This window comes from Eurytemora carolleeae, unplaced genomic scaffold (genome assembly GCF_000591075.1).
Source record: "Eurytemora carolleeae unplaced genomic scaffold, Eaff_2.0 scaffold899, whole genome shotgun sequence".
NCBI lineage: Eukaryota > Metazoa > Arthropoda > Copepoda > Calanoida > Temoridae > Eurytemora > Eurytemora carolleeae.
Genome location: NW_019396788.1, coordinates 124,602 through 145,125, shown reverse-complemented (window position 1 = coordinate 145,125; position 20,524 = coordinate 124,602). Strand labels below are relative to the sequence as shown.

The 20,524-nt window shown below is 31.1% G+C and overlaps 3 protein-coding genes across 3 annotated transcripts in view; all 3 read right to left on the bottom strand.

Annotated features, from left to right (window-relative positions):
• Positions 1-1,919: 1,919 nt before the first annotated feature.
• LOC111708708 (uncharacterized) lies at positions 1,920-4,894 on the bottom strand. The gene is made up of 5 exons (XM_023482168.1): positions 4,807-4,894; positions 4,603-4,716; positions 4,394-4,531; positions 2,070-4,325; positions 1,920-2,011 (listed from the first exon to the last, which is right to left on the bottom strand). Exons 1-4 carry the CDS (start codon positions 4,854-4,856, stop codon positions 2,081-2,083), a joined length of 2,547 nt encoding a protein of 848 aa, XP_023337936.1. The 5' UTR covers positions 4,857-4,894; the 3' UTR covers positions 1,920-2,011; positions 2,070-2,080.
• Positions 4,895-4,896: 2 nt separating this feature from the next.
• On the bottom strand, positions 4,897-9,511 carry LOC111708709 (uncharacterized). Its single transcript, XM_023482169.1, has 6 exons — positions 9,492-9,511; positions 9,054-9,206; positions 7,639-7,781; positions 6,433-7,281; positions 6,176-6,372; positions 4,897-5,968 (listed from the first exon to the last, which is right to left on the bottom strand). The coding sequence occupies exons 4-6, from the start codon at positions 7,181-7,183 to the stop codon at positions 4,979-4,981; spliced, it is 1,938 nt and encodes a 645-aa protein (XP_023337937.1). The 5' UTR covers positions 7,184-7,281; positions 7,639-7,781; positions 9,054-9,206; positions 9,492-9,511; the 3' UTR covers positions 4,897-4,978.
• Positions 9,512-17,326: 7,815 nt separating this feature from the next.
• Positions 17,327-20,524, bottom strand: part of LOC111708704 (organic cation transporter protein) — a 34,756-nt gene continuing 31,558 nt past the window's right edge. Inside the window, exons 20-21 of the mRNA XM_023482164.1 lie at positions 19,373-19,539; positions 17,327-18,879 (exon numbers count right to left, since the gene is read on the bottom strand). Coding sequence (XP_023337932.1) covers positions 18,798-18,879; positions 19,373-19,539 — 249 coding nt within the window. The 3' untranslated portion in view covers positions 17,327-18,797. The remainder of the gene's footprint in view (positions 18,880-19,372; positions 19,540-20,524) is intronic.

Genomic DNA, 20,524 nt, shown 5'->3' with positions numbered 1-20,524 from the left:
GATATACTGGACTTACTTTAGAAAAAACTAGATGTAAAAATAATGATCTGTAAGGAAGATATACCCCTTTGGTGCTGAGTGACCAACTCCTTTGTATTTCTAAACTTTTTTGAAGGCATAACACTAGTTCAGCCTTCAGAGTTACAGGTCGTCATTAAGGCTCATCCTTTGTGTGTAACCCTGTACAGGGGTATTGTTTAATTGTTTTAATTTTCACTTCAACTTATTTTATTGTCTAATAATATGGTAACGTGTTACTTTTCTAATACAGTGAGGAATATGACTTAACCCTATTTATCCTGACGTCCGGTAAAATGACTGGTCCCCTGAGGGGGAGGGGTCAAATTGATTCCCCCCCCCCCTCTTTTATATTATTTTGATACAAATCTATAACATTTGATACCTTTTTGGAAAGCCCTTGGGCTCTACTTCAATAATCTGACAAAAAATGGCAAATTTACAAAATCCCAAATATCTATTGCAAAATCTAGTTATTAAGCAAAAAATGTGCAAAAAATAATTGCGCAAATTGCAACAAATTATACATTTTTGAAAAGCCCTTTCCCAGCACATTTAAATGTGCTAAAACATTTGTAAAATTTTTAAAACCTAAATATGTATTCCAGAAAAACTGAAAATGTGCAAATTTCCTTTACAGGCGTCTTTGAAAAGTTTGTGTAAATTTTTTTTTCAAAGATTGTGCAATCTAGTTGCTTTTGTTATAGGCTTTCCAAAGAGCTACAAAATGTTGAAATCCAATAACTGGAAGTAGGTCTAAATATAGATTTAGTCTGGTATAGGTAAAATTAGGCATTTAGGCAGTATACCTGAGGACTCAGGCAGTTATAGGTATAAAAGCCCAGCTTTAAGCCTTAAGTGATGGGCATGTGCTAATTAGAAAAGTCAGACAATTTGAGCTTCCTAGCTCAAATACTTTTTGACCCCCCCCCCCCATATATAAGGTTAAACAGTAATGAACATAAATCACATTAATTAAGCAGTGTTAACAGATCCCCAGTTAATTTGATATATATTTTTAAAAGTTATTGATAAAACAAATTACTTTTTAATATCAAATACATTTATTATGACTTTAATGTCGTCTTCCTATCCCACAATTTTCTAGTTCTCACTGTAATACATTATTAATTTGTAGGTAATTTCCTAGTATACGATTTTTGGACCCCCCCGCCGTACATGGTACAGACCCAATTTGTATCTATATTTATTCTTATACTCTGAATAGATGACACTGAACTATAATATCAAGGTGATACATATAATTATACGGAAATGCAAAAATATGCTTATTTTACAGGGTGATTCAACATCTATTAATAACTCACATAAAATCTAGAATTATGCGTATTTAATGTTATTCAAAGCAAATAGTTATTAGTCAGGAAATTAAATCAGTAATTTTATCACAAAAAATTTTAAGAATATTATCATTAATCTAAATGATCAATATTAAATATTGTAAAGATGTATTTTAATCTTAGACATTCAAAGCTTGGCGGATTTTTTTGTCCTTTCTACCAACATTTTTTGTCCTTTCTACCAACATTTTTTGTCCTTTCTACCAACATTTTTTGTCGTTTTGTTAATTATATTTTAATATTTATTTGACCTAAACATGAATTCTGCCAAAAAAGTTAATGTTTTGTAAAACAATGCTAATTCCTTTTTTTCACTCACACTGTGGAACAATATAATCTTTAAGCTGAAGCCTAATTTTTTCACCCTCTGCATCAATGGGAATGTAAAAACAAATTGAATATTTACTTCCGGTCTGTTTGAATTTATTTTTATAAATCTAGGAATTCATTTAGTTTTTACGTATTACACATGCATTATTTAAGTTGTATAGAGAATATTCTAACTTTTTGCGTAAAATAGCAATTGATGAAGTTGTTAAATTTTATTTTAATAAAACTAACATTTATTTCAATATTTTTGCCAAATAACAACAGTTGCTCTAATTCATCTGATAAATCCACAAATCTGTGTTCTGAAATAGAACAAATTTAAGAAAGCTAATATTTAGAAGTTTTGAAGTCTTAAAGTACCTTTAGCCTGATTAAGAGAAAGAAAGGGTGTATATTCCATTCTCATAAAGAATTCCAAATATGATAAACAGCACATCAATAGTCAATCCTAGTATTGGTAGAAACCACATCATGGTAAAATCAAGAAATAATATCATCTTTGTATCATTCATTTCTTTGGGTTGTTCTCTCCATGCCTGCTTGCTCAATTCTGTGATCTCGATATTCTTAATCCTTGCAACTAATGTTTGAAGTAGAGTGATAAGGGTTGATATCAAAATACTCTTTATTTGTAGCAGATCAATAGTTTTGATGCTAGGTGTTTTTGGCAGGCTCTGAAATACTGCTATAAAAATTCCAGACATGGCCAAGAGACAGGTTACATTCACAGTTATGGCTGCTTCAAATTTTTCCTTATAGTAGCTGTTTGACATGTAGACAATTATGGAAAGCAGTATGCTTGGCAAGGCATTCTGCAAGAAGACACTTAGAAACTTACGCTTTAAGAATACCTTAACCAAAAAAATTCCTGCTTCCTCTGTTATTTCTACGGTTTGTCTCTCTATCATATACATACCAGTCTCAAAGGGTTTATATTTTAATTGAAATGCAATGTTCATCTTCAGATTGTCCAAAGGTAAATACCAACCCATTGATGTTCCATGGATCATAATTTGAAAAGAGCAAACATTGTCATCAAAGGGAAAATCTTCAAGAAAGTCAAAATCACAAATTACATCAGATCGAAACCACTGTCTTTTGAAGATGTCTACTTCAGATCCTTTGAATAATATTCTTTTTTCAACATCTGTAATATCTGACTCCAATCCTGGGATGTCTGGCTTGACAAACAATTCCTGAAAACTGTAGTCTTCAATCATGTTGACCTCTGTAGTTTTATACATGGTATAAGTTGGAGTCCAAAGTTTACTGGCATCATCTCCAATTAGTGTAGTGTTCATATTTTTATTTAAATTCACAAACTCAACTCTTGAGTCCCTCCATTTAGAGAAAAGGCCAAATTGGATTGTCATTAATGAGCGAGTGTCAATAATATCAAGAATGACCAAGCTAAAGTAATACAAATCTATCACAAGTGGGCCCTCAGTGTCTTTTGATGACAGGGGAGGAACAAACTTTTTATATGATGGTTGAATTATTGCTGTGCTGCAGTTAGTTTCATCACTTTGATCAAAGCATTCATATCTTCCATTGCAACGTTCTTTAATATCAATACAGTTACCATCATCACAGTTAAATTGGTTCCCAGTACAGCCATCAAAGCTTAGCATTAGCTGTATACCTGACTCTGTCACCTGCCATGTACTCTTCCCAAAAGGGTATTTCTTGGTATCCAAAAAAATGATTTGTTTATCAGATGAGTCTACAACAATCCATTTAGATTTCTGATACCTTAACTCATTCTCTTGTATACCTTTAAACACATACTTTCCATTGTAAATCTCTCTAGTCCAGAAGTACTGTCTATCTACTACAATGTTCAAAAGATCTCCTCGTAACTCAAATGCAGGAATTTCTGGGAGCTTACAAAAACCACAAAGGCTTCCAGCATCCTCATCACATGCAACATCATGAAATTTTAAAGATGATGTAGAAACCATGGCACAATTCTCTATTCGCCCCCCATTAGGTTCCCCTGTCTTGAAACCTAGTTTATCTAATACCTCTCCATCTTCACCAACAAATACTCCATCTTTTATTTCATCTGTATAACCTGCAGCAAGCATTTTCATGGGATCACAAGTTGTATTGCTGTAGCTTTTAATCATATCAATCAGATCATTGATTTTGCTCTCAAATGGTATACTGTAAATACTTCCTCCAAGTTTATTACAAAATTGTTTCATGCTCATGTATGTCATTTTTTCTGGTACTATAATGATTCCAGGTGTTGAAAGGGAACAGAGTACTTCATCAGAAATTGTAGTTTCTTGCATATTTATCAAGTCTAAGGAAGATCTACTCCAATCAAATACATTTCCATTATTCCAGTTTTTGCAGCAGGTCCAGTCAATTGCATCTTGCAAATCTAATGCCTTGTTCCACATATTAAACTTGGCAATTCTTCCTCTGTAGTTTTTTAATTTGGACTGATCTGTTCCAAGTATAATATCATTTACAGAATTTTCATTGTCAGCATTGAGGATAGCTAATGAAGAATTATATTGGAATATGTCTCCATTAACTATCATATTAATCCTTTTTTTGTTATCATCATATAGGCAACATATGCCATTCCATTGAAGTATGTGTATCCTAAAACAAATATTTTTTACATTGGTTACATGGTCAATAATATTCAATGTTAATATGCAACATATTACCGAGCTTCCAGAAGATAGGAGACACCATTTGCAACAAAAAAGGTATGAGTAATCTCAAGTAAAAAAATTCTGAAGAGGGAACCAGGGACAGACCTTGAGATGTCGACAATAGTTGAGTATCTTTTCAGACTATTAGGTCTGAAAATCATAGTAAAGTCATTTTGTCATTAATCTTAAACAAATCATCTGATGGGATGTGTATGCATTACCTAAATCTGAAACAAACTGACCAGCTTGTTAAAGAGCCTAAAACTGAAACAGATGTTGTAGCATAGCCAAGTTCTTTCCCCACACTAGAGATAATCTTTTCCCCAGTTGCCCGACTAAAGAACAGTAATATTGTGATGCTAAAAACAAATACATACAATGATGCAATAGGTAACTTTGCCCTAGTAAAAAAATGTATAACTTACCAGATCAAAAAGGATATTAAAGTTATTGTTGTCACATGTAAGATTCTCATTTTTGACTCTTGTATTCTGAAAAGTACATTAATGCAGACCTTGATTAATACTCTCTAAGTTTAATTCCAATAGAATCTTGAACTTTTGTTGAACTAATGTTGTGCATAATGATGCTTAAGTATTAAATCAGTTGATATTCATGAATAATGCCAAAAGCAATAAATACTAAATCTAGCAGAACAGAAGTTATAGGAATTATCCAAGATGAGACATAATAAACTATTTTTGCAGCCTTGTTAATTCTACATTTTTCTGCTTTAGAATTAATGATCTCAGTTGGGCTGACTTTAGTGCCTCTGTTCCAGATCATCTTGTGAATTGTTTGCATCAGGCAAACAAAAACAGACAATGACAAGCATTTAAGTACATGAAACTCTAAAATCTTGATAGATGCACTTGGTGGAAGAGAGTTTGTAATGTTTGAATAAACGCCTGATATAGCTAGGATGCATACAACATTAACTGTAACAGCTATATCAAACATTTCGAGACAGAAAGTATTTGTGACATACACAATGACAGAGAACAGGGTGACTGGCAGACCACTTTGAATAAATACTCCAATAAACTTTCGCCTAAAATTGATATCAACCGCCAAATATCCAAGATCAGTGATATATGTTTTCCTACTAACAACAACATTTTGACCAATGTTCTGAGGCACTGTTGGCTTAATTTCGTCAAGATCTATAACAGTAGCATTTGAAAATGGGGTCCAACAACTTATTCCATCCACGTAAATAAAAAAAGTGCATGTGTCTTCATCAAATGGGTAGAGATGGAGGTTTTTAAATTTGCATTGTATTTCTGCAACATAAAACTGTCTAGTAATTATAAAAACTTCATCCCAATTGAAGTATATTCTTTTGTAGAGGTCAGAGTAAGGCGATCGGGTTCCATTTCCCATTGGCATAACTTCAAGAGTTTTAAATGAGATGTCTTCTCTTGCCTTTGTTGTCAGGTAAAATGTATAATCAGGACTCCAGATACTGTCCCTAAAATCTTCTTCCACTTCATTTATCTTTCCAGGCAAAATATTAACGTATTCAATCCTGCTGTCTCTCCATTTGGAAGTAATCCCCATCTGGAGGTTTATCATTGACTGCTTTTCCTTAAACAAGCAGCATTAAAAATATTTCAATGCCAACTGGAAATTTTTTTCAAAATTGAAAGATCTTTGTGCACAATTGTTTTGTACCAAATAAATTTTTCTCAAGACTGTGCCAATCAAGGTAAATAAACTCACATGCACCAATTACAAATTTTTCTGATATTGCCAAAAAGTTATTAAAGTGGGAACCCTGATTACACCTCTAACCTGTATTTCGACAAGTATTATTTCCATGAATGTTATATGAACAAGTCCTTGACCATGGATAGGTGGAGGAAGATGTTTATTGTATCCGGATAGGATAAAGGGACTGCAGTCAATTTCATCTGATGAGTCAGAGCAGTCATACCTTCCATTGCAAACATTTGACAATGGTACACAATCTCCATTTCCACAGTTGAAATCTGAATGAGATTTGATATTCATCAAAAGCTATCATGGTTAGTTAATTTATGCTTTATTACCTTCTGTTTTACAGATTGTTAATCCAAGAAAAACAGAAGAATTAGATTTGATATCTAACCATTCATGGTTCCCAAAAGGATATGAGTTGCCCTCATGTTTAAGATATATTTTACCATTTTCAACATCTCTTATTTGCCATACAAAACCATTAAAGAAAATTTCTGAGCGGTGATTACCAAAGAAGGAAAATTTTCCATTCTGTAGCTTTTCATTCCAGAAATACTGCCTATCTACAGGGATAGCTCCTATTTCTCCTCTTAGCTTAATAGGCTTTTGGTTCTTAATTGCACAGAAGCCATAATTTTCTTCAGAGCATGATGTATCTTTAAACATCAAGGTGGATGTGTAAGTGGCAGAAATCAAACAGTTCTCAGTATGCTTTCCATTAGGTTCTCCTGGAGCCCAACTTTCAGATGTGAGTGGAATCCTATCTACACTCATGAAAACGCCTTCTTCATCTTCATCTGAATATCCAGACCAAAACCTCGAAGCGTTGAATCTGGAACTATTGAATAAGCTGGATAAGTATGGAAAGTTTAATTGGTTGACAACCGCAGCTTTTCCTCCAATATTGCTGCAAAATCTATGAAGCTCCTCAGATTTGATTTTATCCGAAAGCAGAATATATTCAATGCTCTTCTTCTCAAAAAATTCACTTCTGTCAAAATTTGTTATGATCAGTTCTGTATTTTTAGACATGATCAAATCCCAATTGATGATATCCCCCCTTTCATGTATCCTATTTGACATCCAGTCTTGTATAAATTCAAAGGACTTGCTTCCATTCCACAGATTCAAATCAGAAATGTCTCCAACAAAAGCTGCATCTTTTCTTAACTTGTCATTTCCTTTATATTTATGCTATTAAAACATTTATTAAAAGAGTGTTCGCAAAACATGGTAAGGGATGAGGTTAAATCCTAAAAAAAGTCACAAGAGAAACTTGAAAACACATAAGGCCTAATAAAATAGAACCAATATAAATTCAGTTAGTTGTGTTATCCCACTAAGACTATAAATTATTAAATTTGAATTTAAAACTGATTATTCAGATATTATAATTCATAAATTTTTTTTTTTTTGCATCGTGAGAATGGTGAATATATCATGGGATCTTTTTTTTTAAATTCAGCCTAACCCTCCTTTCATTTTTCGCAAATACTTCTTTTTAAGATTTCATGATTGTGTTTTTTTTCATTTATTACCTATTGTGACATCTTTCAGTAAAGTTAGCGTTAGTGGAGTTGATATATTAAAGAAGAAAAAACTCTCTTTTCCATTTGATGTAATACGGACTGAAGTCTCATTTTTCACAATGCAAATATGGTTCCATTCAAAGAGTTTCCAACTGAAGAAGAAAACATCATTGATTCAACAAACAAAAGTCAAGAATTGTACTTAAATGTTTGACACGGATATTATGTGGAAAGAGAAGAAAAAAAGTAATTTTAAGAAAGCAATTAAAGATATTGCAAAACATTTAACACAAATAAAATTTAAAATTTACTAATGATTTATAATTTTTCTGTTTTTTTTAAATTTTGGTCAAAGGTGTACCCTAGAATAACTATTTTTTCCTAGCTAATATTGTGAATATGCAGACCCATAATAATGTGGACTACAAAACCAGATATATTTGATTTTGTTGTAAATCAAATCGCTTTACCAAAAATCAACTTATTACGTGAAATGTATTTATACACTGCACAATTGATGTGTTTCATGCAGGGGTCCATATCATTCCATTTCTGATCCCAAATAGAATTGGGCCCGGTGTTGAAAATACATTTAGGGGCATGAAAGTACACTTCATATGTCATTGTGAACCTTGACAAGTTTTTCTGTACGTGTACTACACTTCAGACATGTGCACTGCATTTGGGGTGTTAAAAGATGTAAATATCAGTATTTAATATAGAGATAAATTTTGATATACAGAAAATAAACACTATATATATTAGAGTGGAATTTAAAGAATCTCTCAGTATGAATTTTTTCAGTCCATTTCAGCCTGAGAGGGAGTTCAAAGTGTACAAATCATGTAAATGTTCACAGATTATATGCAGTAGAGTAAATTGATACAGTATGTTCCCCTAGACTATCTATTTCAATTTCGAATCTTAAAGCCGTTAAATAAACTTTATAAAATTAATTAGGTGAATAAAATACATCATTTGATTTATAGTTATAACGGAAAATCATCGTTTGTAAAGTGAAAGTCTAGTCTAAAATAGTCTATGTGAAATGATCATTGGTCAATTATGAAACCTTCCTATTTCATAATTTGCTTTTCTTTTAATAATAATTTTAGATTTTCTATAAAATGATATTCCAGGGCCCAAAAGGTTATATAGCATAAAGATGTGAAGTACACCTGCAGAATATAACCGTACAACAAAATGGCTGTTTTACACTTTTTTCTAGTAAATTCCACTCTAATATATATTCTATTCTCTTTGGGTTTATTTCTGCCCCTAATATCAATCAATCAACATTTGGGATTGATCAGATGGAATTATATGGACCACTGGTTTAATGTTCATTGGACGAAGCAAAATCATTACTTCCTCTTTTATAGTTTAATGGTTTCCACTGTATTATAAATATTTTTTGTCCTCACCTGTCCTGAAGTAGGAGTGTCCTGTCCTCTATATGAATAAATGTATAATCCACATTCAGGACGGGTATCTTGAGGAAGGATTCCCATTTCTCCAGTAGTTCCCTGATTCTAGGAATATCAAGTATTGTACTCCCAGGCTTGAGTCGGATTGGTCTAGGTATGTTTGACTTGGTTTAAAGTGACCCTCCATGCAAAAACGGCAATGCTCGATGCACAATGGTACCATAAAAAGTATGAAATTTATATTAATGTTTATATTTTTTAAAACTGATTATTTTCAGTTGCGGATTCTTGTGTGACTGCGCATTTCGACTGTACATTTTACGCAGCAAGAAATAAATTCTGTTATTCAACTTTTTTATAGCAGCATAGGATATATGTACAAATGATCAACCTACGAAAGAGACTAGCTGATTAATTTTTTATTTTAACCAGTCCCTAAATCTGATGCATGCTGTCCAGGTTTTGGTTGGAACAAAATCTCTAAATTAAACAAATGTTAAAAAATATGTTATATATTATAATATTATAGCTTTTTTATATTTGAAAATTTTATCATTTTGTATGTATTTTGTATGTTTAAGTGACTAGTGGATTTATGCAACAGAGATGTGGAAGAAAATTGACAAAATTATATCTTCCTCATTGTTACTCAGATAAAGGTTATCGGTGTGAATGGTACATAATATCATAATATTTCTTAAATGTAAATTAGTTATTCATACTTTTGTGAAGAGTCCTTAACTATTAATAAATATACTAATAATTAATATTATTATATATGCAGGTCAGCTAAGAAAAAAGTCTTAATAAAAACTATAAAAGAGATTCATAAGACCTTAGCAACTTTTTTCTGCATGTGAATTGTTTGTAACAAAAGTTTAATTTCTTGATAATTCCCAATGTTTAGAAAAACCTATAACTCTTTTCTTTCTGTATCTAGTATTTGACTTGTCTGTTTGTTTGTAACGTCAAAACGACCACTGCACAGGTTGATTGTCGATTTCATTTTAAAAAAACTAATCGATTTGAATTGAAATTTTCTTTAAAAATCAAGTGATGCAAATCTGTGATTGAAGCACTTTTTCTGATATTTGTCTGTATCCAATGAGCGTAATAACGGCTGAACCGATAAATTTAAAATTTTGTAGGTACCTCACATAGCACCACAAGAAAGGGTTAGGGTTTGGGAATTACAAAAAGTTCTCTCAAAAATATTTTGATATTCCTAAAATTTTGAAAATTCACGAAAAAAATGTAAATCCGCCAAAAATGTTTGTATTGTTTTATCGAAGAGAAAATGCTGAAAGATTGAACAACAAATAAAAATTAAAATAGAAGATGGGTGCGAAGCGCCCTGATTTTGATTAAGATTTCGTTTAAGTCTGATTTCCTAATGTTCTGAAGTGTAGCAAAGGCTGAGCTGGATTGGTTCTTGTTATTAAGAATCTGTACTGCAGATATACAACTGAATAATTGTACACAAACCATTATTATTCATGTTTTGTTGTTCCCGATGATCTGTACTTAAAAAAAAAATTGGGCAAGGATAGAAAACAGAGAAAAGCTAGAAACAATTCGTTTGAAGAACATGAGTTTTTGCTTCAAACTCTAATTCCAAGTATTTCCTCACAACCAGATGCTGTAGACCTTTGATATTTCAAATTTTGAATTCAGTTTAATTAGAATGGGTATATTTGACATATCAAAGTTTTAGGTTGTAAAGATATAGGGATTAGAAAATTTGAGTTTGTGGCAAAGACTCAAATCCTTTGCTTAAAATTTAGCATAGCAAAGAAAACCTAAAATAAAACCTTTCAAGAAAATAAATTTTGAATAACTTTGAATATTTTGAATGATTTTTAGGAATGGAGAAATAGCACAATAAAATAAGGGAAAAAAAGAAAAATTTGTAAAAAAAAAAAAATCAAGTTTTACTGAAATTAGAAGGCAAGGGGTTACTTTAATGAAACTAAAGTGGTTGCATGTTTTTTATGAAAAATATATTTTAATATTTAACAGTTAGGACAATAGCAAAATATTTTGAAAAGTCCCAAATAAACTAAATTTATTGGGAAACCCTGGAATGTAGAATAGGAAAAATGAAAGCTGAAGAAGAAGGAAAATGATTAAAAATCTAGATTCGATAAAATTCTAAATGTTAAAAATGTGAATTTTATCTGAAAATCTGATAAAGACAGCGTCAGACTTTTATTAAATTTCGATATTTACATTGAATTTGTGTTCCTAGCACTCTGCAGAACACAAATATAAACCAGTAGATATTTCATGTCTCTGAAAGAAATAGGGTTAAAATGGATCAGTTACCTATTTCATATTTAAAGAATGTCAAAAAGTATAAAAACTCCTGTCACGTTTAAAAACTTATGACTTACAAGATCAAGCCTTAGTTGATGAGTCATTGTTGTAATCTTTGAAAAAGGACAAATAGATAAAATATTTTTTGATAATTAGATGATTTGGATTTTATCTACTCAATTTAAATCAGAACTTATGTGTTGTGAATCTTGGGATCATGCAGGGAAAACTTGAATTCAGGGATCAAGCATTGGTTTGAAAATCAAAACTGCCCATATTGGATAGCGAGATAAAGCATTGATCTGAAAATCAAAAGTGCCCATATTGGATTGCGAGATCAAGCATTGATCTAAAAATCAAAAAGTACCATATTGGATAGCGAGATCAAGCGTTTAAAGATGAAAGACAGGTTTTAAGTCGTTGTCTGGTGTTAAATGAACAATTGAACTAAAAAAACAAGTTTTTCTATATTTTTTTTTCATTTTTAACGTTTTCAGTATACATGAGGCTGTAAGCATAATTTATTTGTATGCATAATTGAAAGTGTTGGGGTAATATACCAAGTCAGAAATTTTCCAATTTGAAAAAAATAAGCTTAAACAAACATTGAACATGTGCCGAGAGAGGGTTGAAAGAAGAATGAGGGCTTGTCTTAGAACCCAAGGCAGAGAAATAAAATTGCTTAGATTATAAAAAATTTTCCCAATATCGTGTAACACTAGCAAAGGACACATTAATATTTGTTAAGTGCAGTTAAAAAGTAAAAAGAGGAAACATATAGACATAAATGTCTTTAAAGAAAATTAATAAGAAAATGAAATTCAGTGTGTTCAACAGCAATTTATTTTACACATAGTTCATTTTGTTTTATTATATAAAACATGTGTGTAGCAACACATAAGTTTTGTTTGATACAGGGTTACTCACAAAGAATGGGACGTCAATGCCGACCTAGAATTAATTAAATATAAGATGAAATTAAAGTTTCTATGTTAAATATAATTTGTTAATGATTAGTATTGCAAAAAAGAAGTTATTATAAAGAAATTGATTCTTTGACAAAAACTCTGATTTTCTAAACCCTGTATTTTTGCAACTTGATGGTGTAGACCATAAATATTTCTGACTATTATTTCTGTTAGATTAGATTTGAAATATCGTAGATTTGCAACATCAAGTTGCAAAAATTTAGGGATTAGAAATTTTGAACTTGTGGCAAAGACTCAATTCCTTTGTTTTTCGTTCTGATTTCACCCTGCAGAATGAGAAGGAGAAGGAGAAGGAGAAGGAGCACCTCTAAACGAAATTACAATATTTTCTGAACTCATGGCTTCTTCCTTTGGTTTTGATTTTTCGTATAATATTGAAGAAAAGCTAAATTATCCCGTTATAGATACTAATTTCAATGGGTCTCCAATAAGATGGGTTTTGACTGAAAAACTATAAGATTTTAATTTTACGTGAAAATTACTTTAGTTTTACGTGCTGTATATTATTTTTCCATTCTCCTTTCATTATTCTTATTAATTTTATCCATTTCTAACCATCACATTTTTCATATTTAAGGGAGTGACCGGCAAAATCTGGTAGTTGAACTGAGAATGTAGTATTGTGGAGAAAAAAACGTTTTAATGATGTATAATTACTGAGTTTGAGCGTAAAGTCAATGTTCAAATTCATCCATTTGGATTGGGTAGTTACGTTTAGAGAATAGATTCTTTTTAAATTTATTAAATAACGACGACTAAAATGTAAAAAAAATTCTACAGTAAACTAATTAGATGTTTAGGAACAAATTTCTCATCAGAAATTTGTCAATAAATCAATGTTATAATCATTCATTTCTTTTTCATCATTATACTGAATTTCTTATTCTTTAAAAATTTGTTCACAGATTTCTTCAAATTCTTCAAATGTCCTCTTTTCCATAAAAATTCCACAAAATCTACAGAAAATGTTTGTGAGCAATGAGACATTACAGAAACCAATAACTAAATAAGATTACTTATTTTCGATGATAAGAGTCTATTCTAATTTTCTCATCCTGTTCCTAAACAACTCATTATTTTACCTTAGAATTTTTGTTACATTTTCGTCGTCGTTATAAAATAATTTTAAAAAGATCGATTCTCTAAACGTAACCACCCAAATAGATGACTTTGAACTTTACACTCAAACTCAGTAATTACATCATTAAAACTTTTTATATGTCTCAAATGAATCCAAAAAATTTCTCCACAAAACTACATTTTCAGTTTAACTATCATACATTGCCGGTCACTCCCTTTAATATGTCCTTACTTTTACTCATTGCACGACAAAAAAATGTTAACCGTCCCTGTTTAAAATTGTGAATATTGACATTATATCAAAACTGAAGAAAGTTTAAAAAGTTTTGATGTTTCTAAGTGTACAACATCTATACCATGAGTGTACACATATCGACATATTTTCCATTTCCAATATCCAAACAAAATTACCACTCGAAGAAATGATGGCCAACCAGGGGCAAGGGTTCTGTAGTGGGTGGGTTAATACTTTTTAATGTGGCGCGCGAAGAATTTTTTTTTTACCCCACCTAGACTTTTTTTACACCCCCTCCCTAGAAGAATATCATGAATGTATATCAAATTATTGGTTTTAGTTGGGTTTGATTTGCATTGGCATTTACAAATTCCATCAAAAAAAGGCAATTCATTTCCTACCTTTCAGCTTTCACCTTATTTTATATCCTTTATTATAGTCATTCATTTGACATTAACTACAAAGATCTGTAAAAAACTGAGTTTATTTTAAGTAATATAAAAAATAGTTTTACTCTAAGAAGAAAAAGATGCAACTTTTTTTAATCTTTAGAAAAGCTACTCTGCAAAACTTTGAAAAAATATTGTCTTTGTTTTTATTCTAATTTCTAATTTCTATAATTTTCTTGTCGTCAATATACTAGGTTTATATAATTTCACTATATTAAAAGGGAAATGTCTTACTTTATTTAATTCTTAATAATCTTGATCTTTTAACATTTTATTCCCCACCTCCCCCGGAAGAGCTTAATACTTAATTTGACATATAGTGGAAGTACGCTACCGCATTAAAAAACTCGTATTTTGGGTAAAATTTATCTTTGTTACTTGTTAAAGTTGATTGAGTAAGATTATCTACGCGAAGCGCCAAAATTTTGTTTACATTTTTCCTTTTAATGGTAATCATGGACATGGAGAATGGAGTTCAAGTTACTAAACCGGGATGTTTGTGTCCCAAAGATTCTAGTGGGGGATTTACCCATAGGGGGGGGGGGGTAATTACCCCAAGGATTCTAGGGGGGGGGGTAAGTAACCCCAATAACCCCCCTTATTTACGCCACTGGGCCAAACAAATTTATTTAAAGGGACTGTAAAGGAAAAATGAAAGGGGGTATAGGCTGAGAACTTATCACTTTAGCTTTTGATCTCGACCCCTGAAAGTTATATCTGATGTGGTGGTCACGTGATACAGACGGAGACATTTGACCAGTATACTGCTCTCATTAGTGGGAGTTCTGGTGACGAAATAATACAATCAATTATATTTATTAAAAATAAAAATAAAAATTATGAATAATAATTAGAGAAAACCCAAGTTACGACGAGGTTTCTCTGGGTTATCTTCGTTTTCAGATTGGTTTCTTATTTGCTGAATATGATCTGTTTCCATACAAAATTGTATATATATAGATATATATATATAAAGGAATTGAGTCTTTGCTACAAACTCTGTTTTTTAATCCCAATATCTTTGGAACCCAATGTCGTAAATCTTTGATATTTTTTGATCTACAAAAGTCATAGTTTGAAATTTCAAAGGTTTACGACGCTGGAATCCAAAGATATAGAGATTAGAAAATCAGAATTTGTGGCAAAGACTCAATTCCTTTGAAACAGTTTTATATTTATTTCTCGAGACAGGAACATCAAATATAACTTTCATGGGTCGCGATCAAGAGCTAAAATGATTAGCTTTCAGTCTATACCCCATTTCTCCTTTACAGTTCCTACAAGATATAACCCATTTTGTAAACAAAGGAATGTTAAGCACTTGTTTAACCCTATCACGGTTGGGGGATTCCATCTCCCGCCCCCTTAGGGTTTTCTCAGAAACTTTAAACGGCGCACACTAAAGCGCTCAAATTAATTTTGCCACAAAAATATTACTAAGGGTATGGGAGAAAAACAGTTGGTGAATTAAAAAGAAATCAATAATATGTTATTATATATAACCCAAATTGTTAAAGACAAAAAATAACAGAACCAGAATAGAGTTAAAAATATTTGAAGAAAAGAAATAAAGTTTAAACATTTTATTTTGTTTTAATTGTAACATTTGTTACGATATATTTTACGTGGATTTAACGGTTCTGTTAATATTTTTAAAAGCTTTGCGTGTTGATCACAAGTTGACCCGTTAAAAAGAATTTTTTAGCCTTTTTTTCTGAAATACTTTTTGTCGGTATATACATTATGAATAAAAAAGTACAGTATAAACAAAATCGTAAGTTGATTGTTGAATTATAGAACAAAACACGTTTGATTTCAAATAAAAGAAACCGAATGCATCTCACTCTGGTTAGTCCGGAATGATTTTGATGGTTATTTTATTGTTAGAAATGAAGTGAGTCAACCGACGTCAAATATATATTATTTACTCTATTAGGTTTGGATCATCGTTACACCCAAACAATAAAGTTTAAACAATAAAGAATACATTTATTTTCCAGTTTATGCTTAATTGTACATCTGAAGCAAAGTTTTTAATCAAAATTACACATAAACGATAACAAGGGGATTAATAAGCAGAACTATTCTAAAAATACTTAAATTACAATTTTAAAAACAATTCATTAATATAAGATTGTTAAAGTCAAAAGACTTGTTTACTTCAGATGTGATAAAAATTTCAAAATGTTTCAGAACAAAATTGCATTGTATTAAAGTAAATGGAACTGATAACTAACCTAAAACTCTAATATTCTAATATTCTAAACCTCATGTACGTCGGAGACCTTTGATATTCCAAACTATGAAAACTTTTAGATCAAATGGTCAAATTTTACATAATCAAAGGCCACACTTTCATGTTAAAGTCAAGGATATTAGAACATTTGAGTTTGTGGCAAGTGCTTAAAGATTCTTTTATAATTGCGAATATAATCACAAGCAAATTTTACTCCATTATGTGTATACTTGCATGTTCAATGCACGGAGTTTATATATCCATTGGTTTACAATAAAAACTTTTCTTTACAAATTATGAACGCATTTTATCTAAGTCATTTCCCAATGTAAGCAAGAATGAGAAAACGAGGTGTCACATGAAATTTTTAAATATACAGGGTGTCCCAAAAAACAAGTAGTAGGGGTTTTCGTTAAATTTTTACAATCAATTGGTGTCATGGAACACTAAACATATGATCTTAACTAAAAACAATGTACAGGTTTATTCTATGTTCGTGTTTCAAAATTCGAATTACTTTAAGAATTTTTTTTTATTTGGAGATGTATTTTTTAAATTTATTGTTTTTTATACTTAAATCAATAAATCAAAAAGATACAAGGTGTCCTACGAAAAATTTGCAGTAGGGGTATTGGGTGCAAAGGATATCATTTTCGTTTAATTTTCACAATCAAAGGGTCATTTAAAAGCTTATATATTTCAATTATTTCAAGGTGTAAATTTTGTGAGAAAAAGTTATGAGACAATTTATTTCTAGCTCTCAAAACTTTTTCTTACTAAACCGATTTTCGACTTATGCTCAAATAATTGGTTGTAACAAAAAAAGTATGAGGCCTAGAAAGAAAAATTTCACATCATGAAATAACTGAAATATAGAGCTTTCGAATGACACCTTGATCGTAAACATTGAACAAAAATTGTTTCCTCAGTTACTAATACCCCTACTGCACAGTTTTTTTTGAGACACCCTGTATATATATAGATATATATATAGATATATATACAAGATATCTTTGTTTTTTATAAAAATGTCAAAACTTAAAACTGCACCATTTGCTCCCGAAGTACTGAAAACTTTAGTTCATTGATGTACTGTTCCGGTGTTTAGGCAGGAAGACGAGTAAACGTTACAGTACAACAAGTAAATCATTCCCTGCTTTGGGGAACAGGTGATTTGATAAAACAAGTTTGAACCAATAAATAATATTTCTTAAATCAAGATTTTGATCAGTTAATATTTGAACATCTCTGGTAGTTTCTGGATAAATTCTTTTTTTAATTTAAAACAAACTTTGCCGAACACTTAGATTTGTTAAATCCCTGTAATTTTGCAACCCGGAATGTCGTATATCTTTGAATTCTACAGTCTAAGCTTGAAATATCAAAGGTTCAAATTGATAAAGGATTACAAAATTAAGGTTTGGAGCAGTTTCCACAAATCGAAGAAAAAATTTTAAGAGTTTTTTTTGTAATTTTTTTTACTAAATACTAATTGAATCTGAATTCTGGAATCATGAATTTTACTTCTATAGCATTGTTAATAAGAAAATTATCAGAAACTTTTTTTCCTTTCAGCAGAAATTTTACTTTCTCCTTCTGTCTAGTTTGCAGAGTTAAAAATTCTTTCAGCTTTGTTTTGAAAAAAACGTAGTCCTTAGTTTGAAATACTCTTATTCTGATAAAATCATAAAAGGAATATATTATGCACAAGATTTGTTCACGTGATTTCAAAACACGTGCTGAAAATTCCGACTTTGAATTATGATTTCTTTATAAGAATATTTTAAAATCAATATTTTCGCGAAACACGTTCAAAAATTAAGAATGCATTAATGGATTATCATGATGATGAAAACTAGTGTACACTGTACACTGTACAGTAAACACTGTACGCTGTACAGTGTAAAGTAAAAACAGCTTTTAATCACTGTACACTGTACAGGTATGACAGTTCATAAATCCATGAAACACTGGTTTAGATGATTTCACAATATACTTTTACTTTAAAGTGTACAGTGAAAGTGTAAGGTGTATGGGCAGTACACTTTTACACTTGACATTACATTGATGAGTATCCTTATTTAATTATTTGTACACTGTAAAGTTCAAGGTGTGCAGTGCTACATCAATAGCTATGTACACTCTGATTTTAAGGTCTCAAGCTCTTAAGCTAAAATCTATGAGAATTTTGCCAATTACTTCTAAAAACCAAAACTATCAACAAGTGCTTTAAGGTGCAAAAATATGCATGTAAATGGCTGCTGAAAAGCACAAGTGAGTTAGTTAGCGATAACATCAAATTCCAAGGTGTTGGAACACTTTAAACTCCCGCGGTCTTAAATATTTATGAGAGTTTTTAATAAGCAGGCTGAATATATGTATGTACAAGACACTAAATTAATGCTTGTACAATACAAGGTACTAAAACTTTACTGTTTACACTTGTACAGGTTTATTCTTCTCTTCTCTTGCAAGTTTCTGAAGTTCTGTTGGTTCAATGGAGTCCCTCGACACTCGTCTAAAGCAAGAAAATTGTAAATATTTTGAGCCAGATAATTATTTTTTAAACCCCCTGGTACACAGTGTTGTTTATTGTCTTTTTACATGATACCTGCACTTTTTATTTATTAGAATTATTGTTTATTAGAATTTGGCATAATTTGTGTTCTATCAAAGTAACAAACTAAAGCATTTTTCATTTAAGACACAATAATTTAGTTTTTTTATAAATCTTTTCCTAGACTAAAAGCTTTAAGGAGAACGGCCGAACTCAATATCCAATCCAGAAACTTTTGATTTGAAGTGCCTTACCCGTAAAAAAAACAGCTGAATCGTATTTTTACTTTCTCTCTTTGGTCTAGAGCAGAATTTTTCGAATGTTCTATTCTTATCGCACCATACAGATATCAATTTAATTTGAGACGCTGTGAAAGATGCGAATCCGTGTTTTTCAATGATCTTGAAAAAAAACATTTATGGCCTTTTTTATCTTGTAAGAAGACGATATTTACCTGGTTGGACAGCTGAATATCTTGAACTTTGAACCGAACGACTCCCCCTCCTCCAGAGTGTTTGGGAGATGGGTCCACAGTGTCTCCGGTAGGAACAGAGCTGCTACTCCGCCCAGACAGGAGAAACTACCCATAATCACCAGGGGGAGTATACGGCTGATTACTCCCTAGAAGGAGATTTCGAATCATTTAAAAAAAAAAATTTTGGCAAATCTTTTACTGTTTCAGGGACTGTAGTGTAACTTAAAGAAACCCTCCATGCAAAGATGGCGATTTTCAACGGTATACCCTTAAAACCTGAATCAGATAAAAAATGTGAGAAATATTGACGTTTTTCTAGTTTTTAATTCTCATAATTCCTATATATTTTCTTGCTGTAGAAATGCGCAAGTCCTTTTGTAAAGAACCCAGAATTTTTTTTAAATTATAAGCATTAGCATCTGTTTCACACTTGATCAGACATATTTTGAAATGTGAATCGGGAGCTGTCGTCTTTGTAGAAAGGTTCGCTTAATTAAAAAATTACAGTTATATATAAGTTATATTTTTTATACTTTGGTAGAGTGCTGCAATCAATACGTGATTTATACAGATTAGACTCATGAGAATTAAAGACGTCTTATCTTTCCGATATTGACGGAAATGTATTTATTGATAAAGATTGTTCTACTTAGTTGAACAATCCAACATTTGGGAACATTTTCTGAAAAAGCATAAATATTTATTCCATGGAAAAAGATTTACAAAAAGATCAAAGATCAAAAGATCAAAAAGATTTACAAATTTACGCTTAATTTTCATGTTTTTGGGACACAATATAATGTCTATATTACTAAAGCTCTCTAAGACAAAATACATAGGAAAAACTTGGCAAACTGTTTGAATAAGGGAAAACTTACCAAGCTGTTTATATAAGGACAAACTTACCAAGCTGTTTATATAAGGGAAAACATGCCAAACTATTTATATAAGGAAAAACTTACCAAGCTGTTTATATACGGGAAAACTTACCAAGAACTTACCAAGCTGTTTATAAGGGAAAACTTACCAAACTGTTTATATAAGGAAGAACTTACCAAGCTGTTTATATAAGGGAAAACTTACCAAACTGTTTATATAAGGAAGAACTTACCAAGCTGTTTATATAAGGGA